Source organism: Cryptomeria japonica, chromosome 1 (assembly GCF_030272615.1).
Source record: "Cryptomeria japonica chromosome 1, Sugi_1.0, whole genome shotgun sequence".
Taxonomy (NCBI): Eukaryota; Viridiplantae; Streptophyta; class Pinopsida; order Cupressales; family Cupressaceae; genus Cryptomeria; species Cryptomeria japonica.
Window position 1 is genome coordinate 431,868,675 of NC_081405.1, and position 25,435 is coordinate 431,894,109.

Sequence of the window (25,435 nt, forward strand, 5' to 3'; positions counted from 1 at the left end):
TGAGGATTGTTTTCTGCAAGCCCAAGAGATCACTGCGGATCCTAAGCTGAAACAAATGCTGGAAGTGCTTTTCTTGTCTTTGACACTTCCAGCCCAATCTGCATCTGAATAACCTTCCAAGGTTATTGAAGTGTTAAGTGGATACTTCAGCCCATAACCAACTGTGCCTCGCAAGTATCTTAGGATGTGCTTGGCTGCAACAAGATGAACATGTTTGGGCATGCTCATGAACTGGCTGAGAGCATTCACTGCAAAGCATATGTCAGGTCTAGTGTTAACTAGATACATCAGTGAACCAATCAACTGCATGTAATCCGATGGATATGCAAAATCAGAATTAGCTGCAGAAACACTTAACATCTTTAAGTTAGATTCCATAGGAGTAGACATAGGTTTACAATCCATCATTATAAATCTTTTCAAGATATCAATAGTATACTTTCCTTGACTTAGAAAAATTTCGTTAGATCTTTGCCATACTTCTAGACCTAGGAAATAATGCATTAGACCTAAGTCCTTCATTTTAAATTCTGAAGCTAGTTCTTTCTTACATCTAATGATAAGTTCATCTTTACCAGTAAGAAATAAATCATCCACATATAGAACTAGAATTAGCATTTCATCATTGGATAACTTAAAGTAGATATTAGAGTCAGCATCATTTTTACAAAATCCTCAACTTAACAAGTATTTGTCAATTCTTTCATACCAAGCACGAGAGGCTCGTTTGAGGCCATATAGGGCTTTCTTAAATCTGCACACATGAGTTACTCTATCCTGAGTCTCATAACCCTCAAGATATACCAAATACATACTCAAGATATACCAAAGTAGCTGGAACTCCCTCTCAGCAACAGCTGTGTCCAATCATAGCTTCCAAAGCACTCGAACTTCCTTCGAGTGTATGCCCATCCCAATAATTTCCCTTGAAGAATTAGTATGCCCTGTTTCAGAAGCACTCCAAGCCACTGAAAGATCCAATCAATTTCCTGTACTCAAGGATAGGAAATCATACACTTGAGCATCAAGTCAGTTCAATCATAATGAAATTAAAAATGCTTGACCCAAGGAAAAAAAATTCCATGCTAATACTGATAATAAAAAGGTAATCAACCAACATAAGTTAGAGTATACCAAACTCAGAAGGAGGCGCTCCCTCTTAACTTCTGCACAATCAATATTTTATGTTAATTTCAAAGATCTTGTCCATCTATCTTTCAATCAATAAGGTGGACCCATAGCACAATTGTTGAGATAAGATGAGGATAACTTCCGTCAAGAGATTACACAACAAGATTACCAATCAAATGTCATCAATAGAAAACGAAAATCCTAAGAGATCAATTGCGAAATCTTTCAAAGAGGAATCACAAATAGAGTCACAGATTTGTAGAAGATAGTTTCAGCCAATGAATAGCAACATCATGCAACGTTAGTAAGACAAGATATAAATTCAATCTTTTGGAACAGACGACAGAGTAAGCATAATAAAGAATACTCAAACCTCACAAATCATCCAACCGTGCCCCATCAACCTCTTATAGGAGAAGTGATGAATCTACAATTATCAGAACTCAAGATTCCATTAAGGTCCATAGTTGATCATTATCTTTGGTATTACAAAACCAAACAAGAAAGGTTTGCACTAAAACATCAAGAGCAAAAAGGGATCTTTAATACACTTCTAAAACAACAAGGAGCCACACATAACGTCTTCATAAAACATTTATAGTAGATCTCATTCTTCACATCAATGGTCAAATTTGAAGGTTGAGAACATCTCAAGGCTATGTTTTGAAACACATGATTACTAGAACAACTTATAACATTGGTGTAACAATAAACGAAAGTAATAGTTCACTCAAATCAGAAGAAAGAACATAGAAACGACCAAAGACTGAATGTAGCCATAATATCCATTAGTTCATCTATTTGCAGTTCAGTCTATGTTGTGACGTTTTCACACATCGCCCCATTGCAAATGGGGACCCCTGTTTTTTGCTTTTTAGGGTTTGTTTTTTTAAGGTCTTTTAGGGTTTTGTCAGTTGGCTTTTGCATTTTTTAGTGCTGTCGGGGAGATCAATAGGATAGCAGGTCCTGCTAGAGTGAAGTCCTGATCCTGAAATTTGGCTAAGTCTGAAAGTCCTGATCCTGAAATTTGGCTAAGTCTGGAATGTCCTGATCCTGAAATTTGACTAAGTCTGGAAACTGAAAAACCTCAAAAAATTAGATTTTGCAATATAACTCCTGGAGGTCTGAAACCACTCTCAAACATCCTGAAAGTATATATTATACTTAAATGTTATATTCCATAAAAATTATCCTGATAGAGAGTTCAAAAAGTCAAATTTCGCTCCTGTCCTTCATTGAGGATCCAGAGCGAATTTCGTTCCTGTCCTTCACTGAGGATCCAGAGCGAATTTCGTTCCTGTCCCTCTCCAAGGGACCAAGGCAAAGCGCTCTTGTCCCTCACCAAGGGTCCAGGGCGAAAAGGCTTATTTGAGTCATTCCTGACCTTGTTTGGTCAAATTGGAACATCAAAGGCATGGTGGAGGACGAAATGAACGTGATAGAGCATCCAAATTTGATTAAAAACAATGAAATGATGAAGTTTTTGCCTAGAAGGTCAAAAGTGCTCCTGTCCCTCATTGAAGGACCAGAGCGCTTTTCTTTATATGCACAATTTTAGACCTTTTTTGGACATTAACTTTTATTCATAGCATGAAGTAAGGTGAAATCTTCCCTAGCAAAGGAATTTCGAGATGAAAAGTGAAAAGATTTGGCCTAGAGGGCAAAATTCGCTCCTATCCCTCACTGAAGGACCGGAGCTTGAATTTCAAAATTTGCATTATCCTTGCAAGATTAAAGTGATTTTACGATTTGAAGAGGTCAAGGGAGGCGTGTTTTGTCCGTTGAATATAACTTGAGTCGACCACAAAGGAGGGAATCAACCCAAAAGACAATAATCGCTCCTGTCCATCTCCAAGGGACCAGGGCGAAAATGTTCTAAGGCACGCTCCTTCTAAAGATCAAGTGAATTAAACTCAAAGTTCCAAATAAAAATGCCATTTTGGATGCCAAGAATGAGGTTTTGAACGTGAAAGCAAGGAATACAAGGTTTAAAATGCAAGAGCGCTCCTGTCCCTCTCCAAGGGACCAGAGCGAGGTTATTGACATTCGTTATTTTTTACCATGCTTGGGCGTTAATATCCTCCAAATCGCATTAGATGCCAAGTTCGCTAAAAACTTCGAAATATTTTAAAATTTTTAATTAAATTGGCATTTAATAAAGGTGCATGGGTATTTAATAATTAATTTGAGCCTTGGAAGATCGATTTTTTTAATTATTATTAAGGCATTTAAAATTAATTTTTATTAAATTAAAATTAAAAAGGGGAGCGCTTGAGGTATCATTTTTATTATTTTATTAAGTCGGCCTTTTCCTTTTTAATTTTTTTTTTTTTTTGGCCTATTTTCATCAAGTCGGCCTATGGGGAGGTGAAATGGTGAGTGCTCTATATATTTGGGGCATGTTTTCATTATTCAAATCATTCACTCATTGTTTCAAGTGCGATTTGGAGAAGCAAAGAAGAAGTGCGAAAGCTGGCCTATTTGGAGTGAATTTTCCTCAAGTGTTGAAGACTAAAGGTGGTGGAGTTAATGCTTGTGAAGACTAAAGGAGGCGCATTTTGCTAAAGGAAGGACTTCAATCTACATTTTGCCTAGCCAAAATTCACCCTATTTTTGCATCATTTTTTAGAATTAATTCTCAAGTGGAGGTATGGCGAGATCATCCTAGTCCCAATGTTGAGATTTTGAATTTTGAACTTCAAGTTTTTTAAAATTACATGGTTAATTAGGAAATGATAACTCACGATTTATCATGAAGTTTCCTAATTAAAATCTTAAATCTTCCTTTTGAATCCTAATTTCTACACTTCAAGATATATTATTAATTGTGAAATGTTGTGTAGGTATCAAGATGGCGACTCCCAAGCTCGAAAGATCTACAAGTCGGAAGGCTCTCCTCAGGGAAAATCAAGCCAGGACAAGGGCGACCTCCTCCAGCCTAGCATCGACAAGGACGGCCTTCTTTGGACTAACGTCATCAAGGGCGACTTCTCCAATCCAGTATTCCAAGGTGAGGTACATCAATCATCCTGCACATCAAGGACACAAGAAGTTAGAACAAGGGTTCATTGAAGAAGTAGATAGTTCCAGATGAATTAATTAAAGCTAGCTTCTCAACAACATCAAGTTGAATATCTACCAAGTTACAAGTGTCAGACGAGGTGGCATCCTAGTCATCACTTCTCTAGTCAGTGTGGTCCACCTCAACATGTCCAGATTCAATGTACCTAACTCATGGAAGGTGGCACAAACTTCGATGTAACTACCCCAGCTATCCATTGGTGGAATTTTCCAGAGAGGACATGTGTCGAAGCAATACAATTTTATCATTGGTCAAGCATTAAATGTTATGTAATGGTTGTAACAAACCCTAATTAGGGTTTTCATTGTTGAATCTTGGCCATTGATCTCAAATTGATCTAAGCCATCGAATTGTATTGAGGGCACTATATAAGCCCCGACTTTTCATTTGTAAAAGATAGATAGAAAGCAATAGAATAAAGTTAGTGAATAGAGAGGAGTTAGAAGGTGATTAGAATAGCAATTAGAGTAGAGTAGAGAGAGAAGGCAAAGATTGTTGCCAAGATGTTGTTGTAAAAGACTTGTAACTTCATTGAAGAAATGGTGAAATTTATGGGTCGATTCGACAATTTGCATGGTCTTTATACTTCTCATATTTGATTTCATGTTATTAGATGAGTGGAAGAAATGTGCTTGATTGATGGTGAAATTCGTATATTCATACTACTAGCAGTTTGTTGATTGCAGACTTGCCTTGCGTAGTCAACTGGAATCGTTCAGCTTAAGCCTAACTTCAATTATCGCTTCTTCATTGATATGCATCAACCTGATGGTGTCTATGCCTGCAGTGATGATTTGAACATCATAAAGCTTTCCTTCGAAAATCGCACTAACCTTGTGGAGATGGTCCTGGGATGTCAAAACAAGACTTAGTTAGAATTTCATCAAAGATCATTCATTGCTCTTACATTCTTAGTGGTAGGATTAGATCTTTTCCTCGCCCTCATCTTTTTTCCTTTTTTCAAATCAAAGCTAGTAAGAGCCTGTGTTTCAGCAATATTCAAAGCAAATCAAAAGTTCAATCATCAAATGTAAGGCCCCTTGTGATTCCAGCAAATCACATCATACCACAGAGAGCTTATCCACACATAGAGACCCTACATACAAGAACCTTGAAGTCATCTCGATTGATCCTTTTCGCGACATCTTCAGCATTCAGAGGCTTTATTCAAGAGAGGATAAGGTACCCTTGGGTATTTTATTATGTGTTTGATAGTGTACAAAATACACGTCAACAGTCTAGAGGAAGTAATCAGAAGTAAATCAAAACAAGCGAGCATTGATAAAATTGATCTAACAACAACATCATTCTGCAAAATGATATTAATAAAATACTCATTAGTTATACTCTTTGATAACCACCAAGCACAATTTATACTTGATCAAAACCAAACAGATCTCAAGGTAGTTTATGATAGTAGAAGAATCCCATACGTCAAAAAGCACATGAAGAAGATCTATATTATATGAACTACAAGGCTGTGTAATAGACAGGAGAAATAAGTTTCTTCGTCTAGCATTAACCCTTGCATACTACGAACATGACTGCAGATCATCTTTCAACTAAACTTTTCTATCAGGAACACCTATTAGTAAAATTACACATAGGCCAAAATATTAAGTCAAAGTGATCTCGATCTGTTCATTAGGCCAAAATTACACATAGAACATAAAATTCCTACACCTTAGTTGGTATACTTATATCAATGATGCCAAGGCAAACAATCATTAGCTCCTCATGACTGTACACATCTCCATAAGTCATTCATGTCAAGTAGAATTCAAGTCAACAAAAAATGTCATGAATGAAGATCATTAAAAAAACATATAGCTACTCACTTAGAATGCATATAAGTATTCATCACAAGAATACTTAGAACTTTTAGATCAAAAGTCAATAATAGAACCAGTCCATATTATTTAACATGATAACAATATCTAAATCACATATGTAGAGAACATAACAAGTATTTAGATCAAAGTTATATAGATGACAACTGTGGATGATGAGTCCAAGACATTCTTGATTCCAATCAAAACATTAACGAAGAATCGATCTATAATACCTTGCAACACTCAAATAGAAATTTAGAATACCTTCTAAGTTCTAACAAAAAGAGTATGCAAATCAAAGATCATGATGATATCTAAATAATGTTCTATATTAGATAAGTCTACCAACTAAGGCAATTAGAATCATAAAATCAATATGACCTAGTTCTAGGTCAGCCAAACGATAATACTTCAATCTTTTGGATAAGCTGAGTATAATATATCTTGCAATCAAGAATGCAATGACTCAAAAATACTTAGTTTGAATGACGCTGAAGAGTTAGATCTTCAAGCATACAGGACCAAGATGTGACCATGCTAAACCTTTGATCACAAAAACCTTTTCAAACTCTCCTCGATCCTGGAACCCGTCATTAATTTTACGACAGCAAGAAAGTGCAAGATCTAGGCTACAAGATGCTAGATCTGATTACAACTTGGCTCTGATACCATGTTGATTTTATACTTCCAGATTAATGTAAAACTTAGAAATCAGAATTTAGTTTCTAATTAAATTGTTTGTTGTAAATTTTAGAGATTTCTAGATCTAGGCATAGCATAGAAATGAACAAATAAGAACAAAACACAATTACCCTGGGAAAACCTCCTAGGAGGAAAAACCTAGCCATAAAAGATCCTCAGATCTGATTATGGGTTATATTCATATGAAGATTACAACACTTATCTTTAGTACTTGAAGATGATTGCACATAGGGCTGATAAAGTCTTGAACAAGTCTGCACTTTTGTAAGTCTCAAGCCTGCCCCATTTAACACAGTAATCAACAATCAGATCCACACCCTAGGTCTGCACTTTATTGTATCTTAAGTCTGCACCTTTGCTTGAAACTTGACTGCAACCCTAGCTGCTTGAATCTGGAATAGTTCACCCTCCTTGTAATGGTATTTGCCCTTGATATTAGCGCCTTTTATGACAGATACAAATCGCCAATATTACTTCTTCAAACTTCGCATTTTAGGCAGAGGTATAATTCGCATGGAATGATGAATGAGTGAATGATAATGGGAAGTTGTTATTTATTTATATGGGGAGCAATGTCTTTAGTCATGTCGGCTTGCTTTATAATTTATTTTATTTATTACTTTTCCTTTTAATCTTGATGGAATAGGGTCAGCCCTATTTTGGAGGAGCACGTTGAGTGTGGCGTGAGCAAGTTTAAGTGGTGCTGTGGGGTTAGGTAAGATTTGTTCTGATTGCCTTAAGGCAACATCCAAACCCATATAGGACTAGGTCCTATCCTTAAGGGGTAATGTGCCCCCAAGTTAAGTTCGGCCCCATACCTCCACGCCACCCTAAAAAGCACCACGCCTCAATAAATAAATTGGCGCCAAAAAAGGATGAAGGCCAACTTGGGATATATGGGTTAAAGATTCATATAAATAAAGTCAAATTGCAAATACAATCACTCACTTCATCTCTCATGCAATCAGCGAACAATCTCTGCAACTAAAGGTGCGAAAAATAGAAAAGGATTGTGCGAACTTGTCCAAGAGGATATAAGGCATTTTGGTGCAGACTTGGTGTATTTAGAAGGGCAGATCTGATATACAAAAGAGGATCAGATTTGGAGAATCAAGCTAAGTATTGTATTTGTACAATTAAGAGTGAATACATAATCCGACCTGTGGGTCTTTAGTGCTGGGTTTTTCCTCCTTGGAGGTTTTCCCAGGGTATTTTGTGTTTGTCTCCTACTCTCTTGTTTCATTCTTGGATTTACTTGATTATGATTTACTAAATGCTAACATATAATTAAATGTTACAAATCTGATTACTGAACTAGGGCACAAATTTAACATGGTATTAGAGCTAAGGTGTCCCTAATTTCAGATTTTAGTAAATCATTTGTTGCATATAGTTGTTGTTTGTTTTCAGATTAAAATGTCAGGTTTGAGGGCTGAAGATAGACTTGATGGAGCCCTTGATTTTGCTGCTTGGAAAGTTCGTATTCTTTTGATCCTTGAAGAGAATGATTTGTTGAAATTCGTAGAAGAAGAAACGCTGTCCCCTCCAGAAGATGCTGAAGAGCTGAAGCAGTTCAAGAAAGACTCCCTCAAGGCTAGGATGATCATAATTGAATCCGTCAAGAATCATCTTGTCATTGCCATATCAAAATTTGTGTCTGCCAAGGAAATGATCAAACACTTGGAAAGGATGTATGAAGTCAACAACTTCAGCAGGGCTCTTGCTCTAAGGCAACAGCTTCTTCACATGAAAATGAAAGAAGACGACTCAATCATAGCCTATTTCATGAAGATGAATGAACTAAAGGACAAGCTAAGTACTCTTGATTGCCAAATTTCAGATAAAGATCTTGTTATGATTGCATTAAATGGTCTACCTGATGAATGGGAACCATTCATTCGTAGCATTGGTGGAAGAGCTGATTGTCCCAACTTTGAGCGTCTTCAATCTGATTGCATTGAAGAGGAATCTCGAATTGAGGTAAGAGGAAAACTCAAGAACTCTCACAAAAATGATAATCATGTTCTCTTAGCTAAATCTAGGAAAGGTGGACATTGGAAGAAAGAAAAGAGAAGCAAAGATTTTAGATCCTCCTCCTATGATCCAAGGAAGAAGTCAAGAGATTCCTCTCACATTCGTTGCTTCAGATGTGATAAGTATGGTCACTATGCCCGAGATTGTCAGAATGATCCCAAGGAAAGGGAAGTCAATTTAAATGAAATTGCTGAACAAAGTGAGGATTATCTTCTTATCTTTGCTCTGTCAAGCAATGTCCCTACGAACAATAATACTTGGATAATTGATAGTGGTGCCTCCAGACACATCTCAGGTTTTCGTGAGCATCTTTCAGATCTGATTGAAAAAGATACCAACCTTCATGTGGTAATCGGTGATAATGTTAGATACTCGGTATAAGGTTCTGGTACTACCTCTTTAAAACTAGATTCTGGTATTTCCTTACAACTCTGTGATATCCTTTTTGTACCTGGTATTAAAAGAAATCTTATTTCCGTTTCTGCCTTAGAAGATAAGGGTTTGCAAATAGCATTTTCTGAAGGGAAGGTACTTGCTTGGTCTAAGAAATCTAATTTCAAAAGTGCTCGTGTTATTGGAAATAGATGTGATAGTTTATATAAGCTTGCAGCTAATCCAATTCAAGCTCTCATCCATGAGGCCCCCGAATCATGCTATGGCATAGAAGACTTGGACATCTACACTTTCAAGCTCTTCCCACTCTCGGTAAAATGGTTAAAGGTATGCCTAAACTTAGTTTATCTCATGATGATGCTTGTAAAGGATGTGCAATGGGTAAGAATGTAAAGAACCCTTTTCTTAAAAGTGATAGTAGGGCTAAAGAAAAGTTAGAACTTATTCATTCAGATTTATGTGGCCCTATGTCTGTAGCATCTCCTAGCGGCTTCCTTTATTAAATTATTATGTTATCTTCATAGATGATTTCTTTAGGAAAACATGGATTTACTTTCTTAAATCTAAATAGTCTGAAGAAGTCCTAAACAGATTTAAAGATTTCAAAGCCTTAGTTGAAAACACTACAGGAAATCGAATTAAACGTTTAAGATCTGACAATGGAGGTGAGTACACCTCAGGTAGTTTCTATGATTTTTGTGTTAAGGCAAGAATTAAGAGGGAGTTTTGTGTTCCCTACAATCCTCAGCAAAATGGAGTTGCTGAAAGAAAGAACAAGATCATTGTTGAAGCTGCAAGAGCCATGATTCATGATTAAGACTTACAACCTTTTCTATGGGCGGAAGCATCCAAAACAACAGTTTACATTCAGAATAGATGTCCTCATCGTGCTCTAAGGGATGTAACTCTTGAAGAAGCCTTTACAGGAATCAAACCTGACATCAGCCACCTAAGGATATTCGGGAGCCTGGTATATGTTCATGTGCCTAAAGAAAAACGAACCAAGTTGGATCCCTCTGGAAAGAAAGGCATCTTAGTGGGATACAGTGAATCTTCCAAAGCCTTTAGGATCTACATTTCAGGTCAAAGGTATGTTGAGGTAAGTAGAGATGTAACTTTTGAAGAAGATATTGCTTTCAAAAGATCTAAAGGTTCATTATCTGATAATAATGATATGGTGATTGAAAATCAAGATTCAAAAGTTGATGCTAACCTTGAGATACAGAAGGAGTCCACTAACCTTCCGAATCAGGAAGTTCAGGATGACCTAGCAGAACCCATGGACTCTACAGATATACCTCAGGATATTGTGGTTTGCAAGAAGAGACCACTTTGGGTGAGAAACACGATTCAAGATGCTGAAGGATTTGCTGCCCCCAGAGGAACCTTTAGAGATAGCAAAGACTCCAAAATCACGCCAACTACATTTCTGTGATGTGTAATATCATTGAGTCTGAACCTCACAATGTCGAAGAAGCTATATCCCATCATGCTTGGAAATCAGCCATAGATGAAGAGTATGGGTCTATCATCAAGAATGATGTCTGGGACATTGTACCCAGACCCAAAGGTAAGTCTGTTGTTTCTTCTAAATGGTTGTTTAAAATTAAACATAATGTTGATGGTAGTATCGAAAAATATAAAGCTAGGTTTGTAGCTCGTGGTTTTTCTCAAAAGGAAGGAACAGATTATGAAGAAAATTTTGCTCTTGTTGCTAGATATACTTCTATTAGATCTATAATAGCTATTGCTATAGCCAAAGGTTGGGAGCTGCATCAAATGGACATTAAGACAACCTTCCTCAATGGTGTCATTGAGGAGGAAGTCTATATTGAGCAACCGGAAGGTTATGTAATCCATAAAAGAGATTCTCATGTTTGCAGGTTGAAGAAAGCCTTATATGGGCTCAAACAGGCTCCTTGTGCTTGGTATGAAAGAATTGATAAGTACTTACTAAGCTTAGGGATTTTGCAAGAATGATGTTGATGCTAACATTTACTTGAAGATTTATAATGATGATATTCTTATTTTGGTTTTGTATGTGGATGATTTATTTCTCACTGGTGAAAATAAATTAATCATAAGATCTAAGAAGGAATTAGCCTCAGAATTTGAAATGAAGGATTTAGGACTAATGCATTACTTCCCAGGGTTAGAAGTATGGCAAAAATCCAATGAAATCTTTCTAAGTCAAAGAAAATATACTATTGATATTCTAAAAAGATTTAGAATGATGGATTGTAAACCCATGCATACTCCTATGGAATCTAACTTAAAGAAGTTAAGTGTTTCTGCAACTAACTCTGATTTTGCAGATCCATCTGAGTACAGGCAGTTGATTGGATCCTTGATGTACCTAGTCAATACTAGGCCAAATATCTGTTATGCTGTGAATGCCCTCAGTCAGTTCATGAGCTTACCTAAACTTGTTCACCTGGTTGCTGCCAAGCACATTCTAAGATACTTGCGTGGCACTATTGGTTATGGACTGAAGTATTCACTTAATACCTCAATCTTCTTGGAAGGCTACTCAGATTCAGATTGGGCAGGAAGTGTCAAGGACAGGAAAAGTTGTAATGGACACCCCTTGTTCGGCACTAAATTTATGTCTTTTTTACTTCATGTAATTTTGTCAAACAGTTGGCTTGCAAGCTGACTACTGGATTTTTTGGTTCTTGATTTGCAATAGGATAAATTGGATAAACTGATATATTATTGTAAAGCTTTCAAAGTTTATTCAATATAAAAACAATCAGACATATCAAATACCAAAAACAAGAAGATTAATGCTGATGGTATTTATTTAATTCCAACTTCAAGCATACAAATCAGATCTGAAGAACATTACAGACCATATGATAATAAACAAATTCAAACCTGAACTCCACAAGTATAGAACTTGCTGAAACACTATTCACACACTGTAGCTGCACTATTCACGACACTGTAGCATTTTTACTATTCACGCGGCATTGTAGCAAATCACTATTCACGCGGCACTGTAGCAAATCACTATTCACGTGGCACTGTAGCAAATCACTATTCACGCGGCACTGTAGCAAAAACACTATTCACGCGGCACTGTAGCAAAAACACTATTCACGCGGTACTGTAGCAAAATCACTATCTTCAAATCTGCACTTTCAAACCCCTGTAAAAACTTCATGCGAGAGCACCAGATGAAGCCCAATGTGTTTCTTGAATGAAAACACCATTAATCCTCTTGACTGTGTCTTTCAATAGCGAAGAGAATGCTAGCAAAGAGGGATTCCGTCCTCCAAGCCCAATAATCAGATCTCTACGAAATCCAACAGCATAACATTAATCTCATCCCAGCATACCCCAAAAAAGAGCTCTCAACCTCCATATATATCTTCTTCCTGGATGCAAAACACTTCATTTCCTAAATGTGGGATAATACATTTTAGAATAAAATATTATTTCCCACAATGTACACATTAAAGGGAAATTTTAATAATTTAAACATTACTTTATATTTCCAACCTTATAATATAACGATAAAGTTAAATATTTAATTTAACTTTACACTTTATCGTTAAATATTAAAACATTGTTGATAATCTCTTTAAATCATTGTCGCCTTCAAACATTTTTACTGATAATTATGCCAACCAGGGAAACACTAAAAATTTCAAGTCACTGCTTGGGGACTAACTTACTATAAATAATAAGTGTCTAGAAACCCTGTCAGAGCAGCACCGATTGGCCTGAAACTGAAAACACCTAGGCCAAAACACCTCAGGATCCCACCAATGTCCTTGTTAGCCTTCGGGACCATGTCAGAATAGGCTAATGACACCCCATATCATGTTGCGCTAAAAAGGGGACATTACAGTCCACCCCCCTTGAAATTGCTTGTCCTCAAGCAAATTCGGTCCTGAATGTTGCAATACCTGCTCATTCTCCCATGTAGCATCCTCATCTGGCAGGTCTCTCCATTTCACCAAGTATTCCTTAACGATTCTGTTCCTGAGTGTTCTTTCCCTGACATCCAGAATAGCTTCGGGTACTAACACAAGCTTCCCCTCCTCATCCAAAGGGGGTAAATCTGCAGAAGGCACTACACTCTGACCAATGGCTTTCTTAAGCCTAGACACATGAAACACATTGTGCACCCGACTGCCCTCTGGAAGCTCAAGCTCATAGGCGACTTCACCCACTCTGCGAATCACCCTGCAGGGACCATAAAATCTAGGCTTCAACTTTTCAGCTCCGCTCTTCTTGAGTGATGACTGTCTATATGGTTGTAGCCTCAAATACACCATGTCACCAACCTCAAAACTATGCTCCACCCTATGTTGATCGGCATACAACTTTTGCTGATTCTGTGCCTGCTGTATATTCTCCTTGAGCGCCCTCAAGATGTCCTGACTATCCTGCAATGAGTCTCGGGCTTTGGGTACTCTGCTATCCCCCAAGACTATGTCAACAAAGCTCGGCGCCTCATAGCCATAAAGTGCCATGAAGGGTGTCATCCTGATAGACATATGATATGTCGTGTTGTAACAATATTCCCCCATGTGTAACCATCTCACCCAGGCCCTCTGTTGTGCAGTCACATAATTTCGCAGATAACCCTCAACCCACTTATTCACAATCTCTGTCTGACCATCCGTCTGTGGATGATAAGTAGTGCTGGGTGTGAGCTCCGTACCATACAACCGAAAGAGCTCCTGCCAAAAAGCACTCAAAAATCTGCTATCCCGATCACTCACTATAAACCTAGGCAACCCATGCAATCTGAATATCTCATTGTAAAAGAGGTCTGCCACCTGTGCTGCTGTGTAAGTAGATGGTATAGTGAAGAAATGGGCAAACTTTGTCAAGCGGTCTACCACAACATATATACAATCTCGCCCTTGCACTTTAGGTAGTCCGGTGATGAAGTCCATGGATATGCTTTCCCACTTCCTATCTAGAATGGGCAAAGGCTGAAGCAACGCTGCAGGAAAAGTGTGCTCTCCCTTATTCTGCTGACATGCTGCACACTCCTTCACATATCTCTGCACATCATCCTTAAGTCCCCTCCAAGTAAACCTTTCACGGATCTGCCTGTAAGTTTTGAAGATCCCAAGATGTCCAGCTGTAGGCGCATCATGGAACGCCCTTAAAATTTCCCCCTTGAACAGTGATGTAGGAATCAAATAAATCCTATCCTGAAATCTGATCAACCCATCCAACACCATATACCTATCATCATGTATGGTACCTGCAACTATCCTAGAAGCCCAAGTATCCCCTACATACTCTGCTATAATCCGATCTCTCCAATCCCCTGAAATCTCAACTAGAGCGCAAACATGTGGTCTCCTGGATAAAGCATCGGCCACCACATTCTTCTTCCCTTTGACAAACTCTATGTCAAAATCATAAGCCTGCAATTTAGTGATCCATTTTTGCTGCTTGTCATTAAGATCACGCTGGCTCATGAAATATTTTATGCTATTGTGATCAGTTTTGATCACAAACCGTCCACCTACTAAGTATGATTGGAATTTGGCCAATGCATGCATTATGGCCAACATCTCCCTGTCATAGATAGAATAGCTCCTCTCAACACCTCGGAGCTTCCTACTCTCGAATGCAATGGGATGTTTCTCCTGCATCAATACTGCCCCTATCCCATCACCTGAAGCATCACACTAAAGTTCAAATGGCTTCGTGAAATCTGGTAGAGCTAAAACCGGACAAGATGACATCACTTGTTTGAAGTGGTCAAAACATCGTTGCGCTGCTTCTGTCCATACGAAGGCTCCCTTTTTAGTGAGGTCTGTCAAAGGTGCTGCAGTCTGTGAAAACCCCTTAACAAACCTCCTGTAAAACCCGCATAAACCAAAGAACCCCTTAAGCTGTGTGAGGTTCGTGGGAGTAGGCCAATCTACTATAGCTCTAATCTTTTTAGGGTCTACTCGAACTCCATCTGCACTAATAATATGCCCAAGGTATAGTAATTCTGTCATACCAAACTCACACTTAGACTCCTTGGCATAAAGAGACTCTCTCTCTAGGATAGATAATACCTCCTCCAAATGCTGTGAATGTTCCTCCCAGGTCTTACTGAAGACCAAGATGTCATCAAATAAGATCAAGACAAATCTCCTCAACTGCTCCCTGAATACCTGGTTCATACAACTCTGAAATGTAGCGGATGCATTGGTTAGTCCAAATGGCATAACCATAAACTCAAAGTGGCCATAGTGACATCGGAAGGCTGTTTTCTCAATGTCCTCTGCTCTCATCCTGATCTGCTGGTATCCGGATCGCAAATCAATTTTGGTGAAGAAGCATGCCCCATGCAACTCATCAATCAGCTCATCAATCCTAGGAATGGGATACCTGTTTTTAATTGTTTTCTTATTCAGTGCCCTGTAATCGATGCACATGTGCATTGTCCCATCCTTCTTCTTTACCAGAACTACAGCTGAAGCAAAGGGGCTTTTGCTAGGCCTGATGTGCCCCATTTCCAACAACTCCTTAATTGCCTTCTCTATCTCATCTTTATGTTTCTTAGGATGACGATAGGGAGTGATCATCACTGGTTTGGCTCCCTCCTCGAGCTCAATAACATGCTTTGCACCCCTGTCAGGAGGAACCCCGTGAGGAATATCATTGAATACCTTGGCATGCCTGTCAAGAATCTCCTGTATATCTGGTGGATGACTCTTCACCCGAGGCTCCGGTGAAGTTGGCATAACTAAGCACTCTGTTGCCCACTCTATGTCATTATGTCGAAAAAGTCTCTCCATTCTCTTCAAAGAGACTACCCAACTCCCATCTGAAAGTCCCCTGAGAACAACAGTCCTACCCTCATGCTGAAACCTCATTTCCAACTTCGCTAGGTTGAAAGTGAACTCAACCAGCGATGCCATCCATGTCATACCGAGGATGACGTTGTAATCTCCAATGTCCACAACGTAGAAATCATCCTCCAACTCATAACCATCTCCAAATCTAATGTGAAGATTTGAAACCTTCTGAGTACATAATAGCTTTTGGCCATTAGCCACCATGACCCTAAAACCATCATGCTCCTCTGTCTGTAAACCTCTCCTGGCTACCAACTGTGTATTTATAAAGTTATGTGTAGCCCCAGTGTCAATGAGAGATATCACTTTCTGCCCTTGGATAGTACCCCTGACCTTAAATGTGATTGCCTTTTTGGCCCCTGTCAAGCGTGCCAACGATCTATCATCCTTAGGAATGCTGCTCTCCTCTATCGTGTTACCCTCATCTGAATCGGAGTGCTGATCCTCCCCCTCTGACTCTGACTCTTTTGCTGAAAAATACTCCATTTGATTTGCCTTAGCCTTGAGAGGGCATTTATGAGATAAGTCCCAAGGCTCTCTACACTGGAAGCACAGTTTCTTCTTTCGAAGTTCATTCAAGGTTTCACTGTCTAGTCCTTTTGATCCTTCTTTGGGTTTGTTATACTCTTTTTGAAATGGTTTTTTGTCTTTGTCCTTGCGGTAGGAAGAATCTGTTGAATGGTATTTTCCTTTGTATACCGAAGGGGCTAAATCTCGTGCCTTTTTAGTTGCTTCTGCTAAGGTGAGTGGATCATGTCCCTTCACCCAACCACGTAATGGATCAGCAAGCCCATCACAAAATAACACCACCAATCTCCTAGGAGAGATATCAGTGACAAGTACAGACAAACGCTGAAACTCGGCGATGTAAGCATCCACTGAACCTGACTGTTTTAACTGTGCTAGCTCCTTGAAATGTAACTCGGGATCCCTAGTGTCAAATCTCTCAATCAATCTTTCTGTGAATTCCTCATAGGATGTAATCTGATTATGCCCCAGAGTCACCATGCCATGATGCCACCATTCATGCGCAACGCCATCCAAATGCATAGCCGCATACTTGATAGCCTCCTCCTCAGGCATAGGATTAAGCTGCAAGTATGTATCTACCTTCTGCACCCAAGCTCGTGCGGTCATCTTCCCTGAAGCATCATAATAAGCCAAGGAAAGTTTTCCAACTTTCTTTCTCAGCTCAAAATTCTGATTCCTCCCTCCTGCTCTAGGCATATGTCTCATCCTCAAGTCCATATAATCTCTGAGGGAAATATCTGCCTGAAACTCGGGTCCACTGGCCTCCCAGTCCCTCTTGAACTGACCCTGTAACTCAGTAATCTGTGGTTCGTTCACTGGTTGAACCGGATCCCTAGGTGGGAAGGTGGGTAGAAGAGGTCTCGAGCTCGCTGTTCGAGCTGGGCGTGCAACGTGTCTAAAGTTATCCGCCTCATTCCCATTGTTGCCATGTCCATTATTACCATTAATGTTATTCTCAGGGCCATTGTTGTTGCCTCGGCCTTCATTATTATCATTGCCCCTATTGTTATCGTTTCCCCCATTGTTATTGTTTCCATTGTTGGCATCACCTGGATTAATATTGACGCCCATCTGTCTAGCCATAAGCTGCAACATCATGTCCATTCGCCTATTCTGCTCCTGCTGCATATGCTGCCCTTGCTCTAACGTACCCAGTAACTGTCTGAACATTACCTCCCCCTGATCTGGAACGGTATTCCTATCATGTCGGTCACGCATACTGCTGTCCTGATCAAAGAATATTTCCTCTATGTCTGTATGACTGGATTCTATGTCCACCTGCACGGATGAACTAGATTCCTCGCTCTGTGAGTTCAAATTTCTGTTTTGTCTTGCTTTGGTATGGCGGAAGTTATAAGGCTCCTGTTGCATGCTTAAACATACATGCTTAGCATGTTTTTTAATTCATTAATTTCTGATTTTAGTGTTTTGATATTTCGTCAAACACTTTTCCCTCTATCCGGCTGTTCCAAAGTCTCTGTAAGACCTCCACAGGATGGCAAGACTTATAGCTCTGATACCACTGTAATGGACACCCCCTGTTCGGCACTAAATTTATGTCCTTTTTACTTAGTGTAATTTTGTCAAACAGTTGGCTTGCAAGTTGACTACTGGAGTTTTTGGTTCTTGATTTGCAATAGGATAAATTGGATAAACTGATATATTATTGTAAAGCTTTCAAAGTTTATTCAATATAAAAACAACCAGACATATCAAATACCAAAAACAAGAAGATTAATGCTGATGGTATTTATTTAATTCCAACTTCAAGCATACAAATCAGATCTGAAGAACATTACAGACCATATGATAATAAACAAATTCAAACCTGAACTCCACAAGTATAGAACCTGCTGAAACACTGTTCACACACACTGTAGCTACACTATTCACGACACTGTAGCATTTTTACTATTTACGCGGCATTGTAGCAAAACACTATTCACGTGGCACTGTAGCAAATCACTATTCACGCAGCATTGTAGCAAATCACTATTCACGCAGCATTGTAGCAAATCACTATTCACGTGGTACTGTAGCAAAAACACTATTCACGCGGTACTGTAGCAAAATCACTATCTTCAAATCTGCACTTTCAAACCCCTGTAAAAACTTCATGTGAGAGCACCAGATGAAGCCCAATGTGTTTCCTGAATGAAAACACCATTAATCCTCCTGACTGTGTCTTTCAATAGCGAAGAGAATGCTAGCAAAGAGGGATTCCGTCCTCCAAGCCCAATAATCAGATCTCTACGAAATCCAACAGCATAACATTAATCTCATCCCAGCATACCCCAAAAGAGAGCTCTCAACCTCCATTTATATCTTCTTCCTGGATGCAAAACACTTCATTTCCTAAATGTGGGATAATACATTTTAGAATAAAATATTATTTCCCACAATGTACACATTAAAGGGAACTTTTAATAATTTAAACATTACTTTATATTTCCAACCTTATAATATAACGATAAAGTTAAATATTTAATTTAACTTTACACTTTATCGTTAAATATTAAAACATTGTTGATAATCTCTTTAAATCATTGTCGCTTTCAAACATTTTTACTGATAATTATGCCTACCAGGGAAACACTAAAAATTTCAAGTCACTGCTTGGGAACTAACTTACTATAAATAGTAAGTGTCTAGAAACCCTGTCAGAGCAGCACCGATTGGCCTGAAACTGAAAACACCTAGGCCAAAACACCTCAGGATCCCACCAATGTCCTTGTTAGCCTTCGGGACCATGTCAGAATAGGCTAACGACACCCCATATCATGTTGCGCTAAAAAGGGGACATTACAAAAGTACTTCGGGTATCTGCTTCAACTTGGGCTCTGCAGTGATCTCTTGGGCATGTAGAAAGCAATCTTCCGTAGCATTAAGCACTGCAGAAGCTGAGTACATTGCAGCATCTGTTGCATCTAGATAAGTAGTGTGGCTTCGCAAGCTCCTTGTTGGATTATTTGGTCAAGCTAGTGGTCCTACCACCATTCATTGTGATAATCAAAGCTGTATAAAGATGTCAGTAAATCCTGTGTTCCATGACCGGTCCAAACATGTGGAAACACACTATCACTTCATTCGGGATATGGTGCAAAGAGGCGCAATTCAACTAAAGTACATTAGCACAGATGAATAGGTTGCAGATATCCTTACCAAACCCTTATCCAGAGTGAAGTTCGAATACTTCAGAGACAGACTTGGTATTGTGGAAAATGGAACCTTGATTGAGAGGGAGCTCCAATCTCAGTGATTCTATCTGTAGCTCTTTGATCATTCTTTGCTTGTGTGTAAGAATGAAATGTGTCCAATCTATGCTTATGTGCTAGATGGAAAATTGTAATTATGTAAAGACCCACTTGGGTATTACACTTTCTATGCTTGTGTGCTAGAACCATCGTATGCTTGTGTGCTAGGTGGAAGCTGTAATTCTATGCTTGTGTGCTAGATGGAACTCTAAAGGTTCAGATTATGTATTCACTTCTTCCCTAGTTAAGAGGGAGTGTTGTTTGTAACTAGGTAAGATGGGTTCGGATTGCCTTAAGGCAACATCCGAACCCATATAGGACTGGGTCCTATCCTAAAGGGGTAACGTGCCCCCAAGTTAAGTTCGGCCCCATACCTCCACTCCACCCTAAAAAGTACCACGCCTCATTAAATAAATTGGCGCCAAAAAAGGATGAAGGCCGACTTGGGATATATGGGTTAAAGACTCATATAAATAAAGTCAAATTGCAAATACAATCACTCACTTCATCTCTCATGCAATCAGCGAACTATCTCTGCAACTAAAGGTGCGAAAAATAGAAAAGGATTGTGCGAACTTGTCCAAGAGGATATAAGGCATTTTGGTGCAGACTTGGTGTATTTAGAAGGGCAGATCTGATATACAAAAGAGGATCAGATTTGGAGAATCAAGCTAAGTATTGTATTTGTACAATTAAGAGTGAATACATAATCCGACCTGTGGGTCTTTAGTGCTGGGTTTTTCCTCCTTGGAGGTTTTCCCAGGGTATTTTGTGTTTGTCTCCTACTCTCTTGTTTCATTCTTGGATTTACTTGATTATGATTTACTAAATGCTAACGTATAATTAAATGTTACAAATCTGATTACTGAACTAGGGCACAAATTTAACAGACATTACAGTCTCCCCTGCCCAAATGTTGCTTGCCCACAAGCAACTGTAATTCCGGATGCTGAAGAACCTGCTCATTTTCCCAAGTAGCATCATCTAATGGTAAATTTTGCTATTTAATGAGATATTCCCTGATTGTCCTATTCCGCAAATGCCTGTTGTGGGTCCCCAAAATCACTTCAGGTATCACTGCTAATTTCCCTTCCTCATCTAGTGGTGGTAGATTTTTTGAAACTTTTACCTGTTGACCCAAAGCTCTTTTGAGACAAGATACGTGGCACACATTATATATTCGGCTTTCGGCAGGTAACTCTAATTCATATGCCACTACACCTACCTTTCGAACCACCTGATACGACCCATAAAACGAAGGCTTCAATTTTTCAGCCCCACTATGCTTGAGGGATGACTGCCTATTATAGTGTTGTAATTTGAGATACACCAAATCTCCTATGTCAAAGTGTTGCTCAACACGCTTCTTATCTGCATAAATTTTTTGTTGATTCTGTGCACATTGCAAATTTCCTTTAAGTGCTTCCAATATATCTTGGCATTCTTGAAGTACATCACGAGATTTGGGTACATTACTCTGATCAAAAGCAAGATCAATAAAAGATAGTGCATCATACCCATATAATGCCCTGAAAGGAGTCATATCGATAGATATATGATGTGTAGTATTATAGCAGTATTCAACGGACCCAGGCTTTCTGATGTCCAGATACATAATTACGAAGGTATCCCTCAATCCACTTGTTGACTATTTCTGTCTGTCCATCGGTTTGTGGATGATAACTCGTACTGTGATTCAACTCTGTACCTATCAATCTGAACAATTCCCCCCAAAATATACTCAAAAATCTGCTATCTCGGTCACTGATTATATTTTTTGGTAAACCATGTAAACGGAACACCTCTCGAAAGAATAATTCTGTGAGTTGGACATCTGTGACTTCTGTAGTGATAGATGCGAAATGTGCAAACTTAGTTAATCTATCAACCACAACAAAAATGCAATCTTGACCTTGTGATCGCGGTAGGCTTGTAATGAAATCCATTGATATACTTTCCCATTTTTGTTCTGGTATGGGTAATGGCTGCAATAGACCCGTAGGATAAGTATGCTCTGCTTTATTCTGTTGGCAAGTGATGCATTTTTTGACATAACGAAGGACATCATTTTTTAGTCCTTTCCAAGTGAATCTTTCCCTTATCCGCCGGTAAGTTTTGAAGTATCCGGGGTGCCCTGCTAAAGGAATATCATGCATTGATTGGAGGATTTTCTCTTTCAATTTTGATCCTGGAATCAAATAAATCCTGTCTTTGTAATAGATAACATCATTTACAACCTTATATTTATCATCTTGTGTATTACCATCTAGCAAATCACAGGCAAAAGAATCCTTAGAATATTCGACCAACAATAAAGATTTCCAATCAGCTGTTACTACAGATAATGCATTTATTTCAGGCCTTTTAGATAGTGCATCTGCAACAACATTTTTTTTACCTTTCACATATTCAATTTCAAAATCATAAGCTTGGATCTTACTGATCCATTTTTCCTGCCTGTCATTCAAGTCTTTCTGTCCCAAAAAATATCTCAAACTGTTATGGTCAGTTTTGACTACAAATTTGCCACCAACCAAATATTGTCTAAATTTTGCCAATGCGTGCATGATTGCCAACATTTCTTTGTCATAAATAGAATACAATCTCTCTAGATTATTAAGTTTCCTGCTTTCATATGCTATAGGATGTTTATTTTGCATTAAGACGGCTCCTATTCCCTCATTGGATGCATCGCATTCCAAGACAAAAGGCTGATTAAAATCTGGAAGTGCAAGTACTGGGCAAGAACTCATTACCTCTTTTAGTTTCTCAAAAACGTGTTGTGCCTCCTCTGTCCATTGGAATGCCCCCTTTTTGCTAAGATCTGTCAATGGTGCCCTGAGCTGTGAAAAACCTCTGACAAATCTTCTGTAGTGACTGCATAAGCCAAAGAATCCTCGTAAATCTGGAAGATTTCGTGGCGGTGGCCAATCCAAAATGACTCTTATCTTCTCCTGATGAACTTGTACACTTGTAGCACTGATCATATGCCCTAAATACAAAAATTTTGTCATTCCAAATTCACATTTAAAAGCCTTTGCATAAAGTGATTGAGATTCCATAATACCAAGAACAATATCAATATGTTTCAAGTGATCTTCCCAAGTTTTGCTATAAATCAATATATCATCGAAGAAAACTAGCAAATATTTCCTCAACTGTTTGTTAAAAGTGTGATTCATGCAAGACTGAAATGTTGCCTTAGCATTTGTTAAACCAAACGGCATAACCAAGAATTCATAATGACCATAATGACAATTGAAAGCAGTTTTATGGATAACTTGATCTCTTAACTTAATTTGATGATATCCTGACCTCAAATCAATTTTAGAAAAATAAACAGCACCATGTAATTCATCTAACAACTCATCAATTCGAGGAATTGGATACTTGTTTTTGATTGTCTTCTTGTTAAGAGCACGGTAATCTATACACATGCGAAGAGTTCCATCCTTCTTTTTGACCAGTACTACTGATGATGCAAAAGGACTAGAACTAGGCTTGATATGCCCCATATCCAACAATTCCTTAATTGCCTTTTCTATTTCATCTCTGAATGTTTTAGGATGTCTGTAAGGAGTTGTGATAACGGGTTTGGTACCCTCTTCTAATTCAATGGTATGTTCAAATCCTCTGTCGGGCGGAACTCCTGGAGGTATGTCACTGAAAACCCGATTATGTGAATCTAATACTTTCAACAAATCATCTTGATAATGTTTAGATTCAAATCCTGATACCTTGTTGGAAATTAAACATTGTGACGACCATGCTACATCTCCATGTCTGTAAATAGCCTCCATTCTTTTAGCACTAACGATCCTGGGACCACTGTTAGACATACCCCGAAGCACTACTTTCTTATCATCAATCTTAAAAGAAAATTCCAATCTTTTAAAACTCTGAGTGTACTCATCTAATGTTTCCATCCATTGAATGCCTAAAACAACATTTGTATCAACCAAATCAATCACATAAAAATCATCAGTAACAGTATAATTGCCAAGAGTAATACTCAATTTAGGAACTTTATGAGTACTGGACAAATTAGTTCCACTTGCTACTCTAACATCAAAACCTTCATGTTTTTCAGTTTGCAATCCACGTTTTTCCACAAGAGCTGCATTTATAAAATTATGAGTAGAACCACTATCAAGCATCACAACCACACGCTGCCCATTCAAAACTCCTCTAACTCTGAAAATATTATAATGAGGTGTCCTTGTCATAGATGCTATTACCCCTTCTCCATGTTTAGTACCTGTCTCTAATTCTGTGTTTGGGGGTGCAGGTTCTATATTAGGTTCAACATTCTCTTCATCGTCACTATCTAACATAACCTCAATGTAATGAATTTTTCCCTTTCTCAAACATCTATGTCCTGGCTGCTATGATTCTGTACAGTTGAAACATAGTTTTTTCCTTCTGAGTTCTTCCCTCTCCTCTTTATCTAACTTGTTTTTAGGGAAATTATCTTTATTGAAAGGTTGTTTGTCATTTTCAGGTTTAGGTGGTGGTGCTTTATTAAAATTTTTCCCTTTTGAAGATGGTTCCAATTCTCGTGCTCTTTTAATAGCTGTTTGTAAAGTAGGAGGGTTCAAGGACTTAACCCAACCTTTGAGTGAATCAGACAATCCATCTATGAATATCACAATTTTATGTCTCTCTGAAATTTCAGTTACTAAAACTGCCAATTTTTCAAATTCAGAAATGTATTGTTCAACAGTTTCAGATTGCTTAAGCTGAGTTAAATCTTTTAGATGAAGTTCAGGATCTTTAGAGTCAAATTTGTCAATAAGTTTCTTAGTGAATTCAACGTATGTAATAATTTGATTATGACCCAAAGTTACTTGCCCATGGTGCCACCATTCGTGTGCTACACCGTCAAGATGTAATGCTGCATATTTGATTGCTTCATCTTCCAACATAGGATTTAATTGAAATTAGGTGTCTAGTTTTTGCACCCAAGCCCTGGTTGCGGTTTACTCTGATCCATCAAAGTAAGGGATAAACATTTTACCAATTTTCCTCTGTAGTTCACTGTTATTCCCTCGCTGTCCTCTTGGCCTATGTTTCATTCTGACATCCAAGTACTCTCTAAATATCATTGTTGACCTAAAATCATCCCCTGATAATAACCAATCTTGGTGTATCTCAACTTGTAATTCTCTAATTGTCGGTTCGTTTTCTGGTTGCACATTCCTAACAGTGAAAGTTGTTATAAAAGGTTTGGCTGTTTCTGTTCTTTCCGGCTGATTATTATTGACTGAATGCTCATCTCTACCCCCTTTGTTTGCTCCAACGTTATGGTTTTGATTATTCCCATTATTTTGATGCTGATTAATAAATTGGGTCATTAAATTAGTCATTCTGTTGACATTGTCTTGCATATCTTGTTGACTTCTAATTAGAGCTGTTATGAGATCCGTATTGTTTTTAGGTTCTCCCATACTGTTTGTTTCAAAAATAATCTCTTCGTTAGTTGCTATATGGCTGTCTTCAATTTCAAACTGGATGGAAGAGCTACTTTGTGCTAAAGACAAGTTTTGATCTTTGTTTTGTCGGACCCTAGCATTCCGAAAGTTATAATTTCTCTGGTGCATACTCAGCTACACATAGAATTTTCAACTCAAAAACACCACAGGCTGGCAA

At 38.4% G+C, this 25,435-nt stretch overlaps 1 protein-coding gene across 7 annotated transcripts in view; it reads left to right on the forward strand.

The window, feature by feature from the left end:
- LOC131064966 (formyltetrahydrofolate deformylase 2, mitochondrial) overlaps window positions 1-25,435 on the forward strand; it is a 76,100-nt gene that overhangs the window by 16,586 nt on the left and 34,079 nt on the right. For 3 of the 7 annotated variants that reach the window (XM_059218483.1, XM_059218489.1, XM_059218484.1), the window contains one exon: window positions 3,975-4,146. The exons of the other annotated variants lie outside the window; for them this stretch is intronic. In XM_059218483.1, the coding sequence (XP_059074466.1) occupies window positions 3,975-4,146 (172 nt within the window). The remainder of the gene's footprint in view (window positions 1-3,974; window positions 4,147-25,435) is intronic. 7 annotated transcript variants of the gene reach the window in all.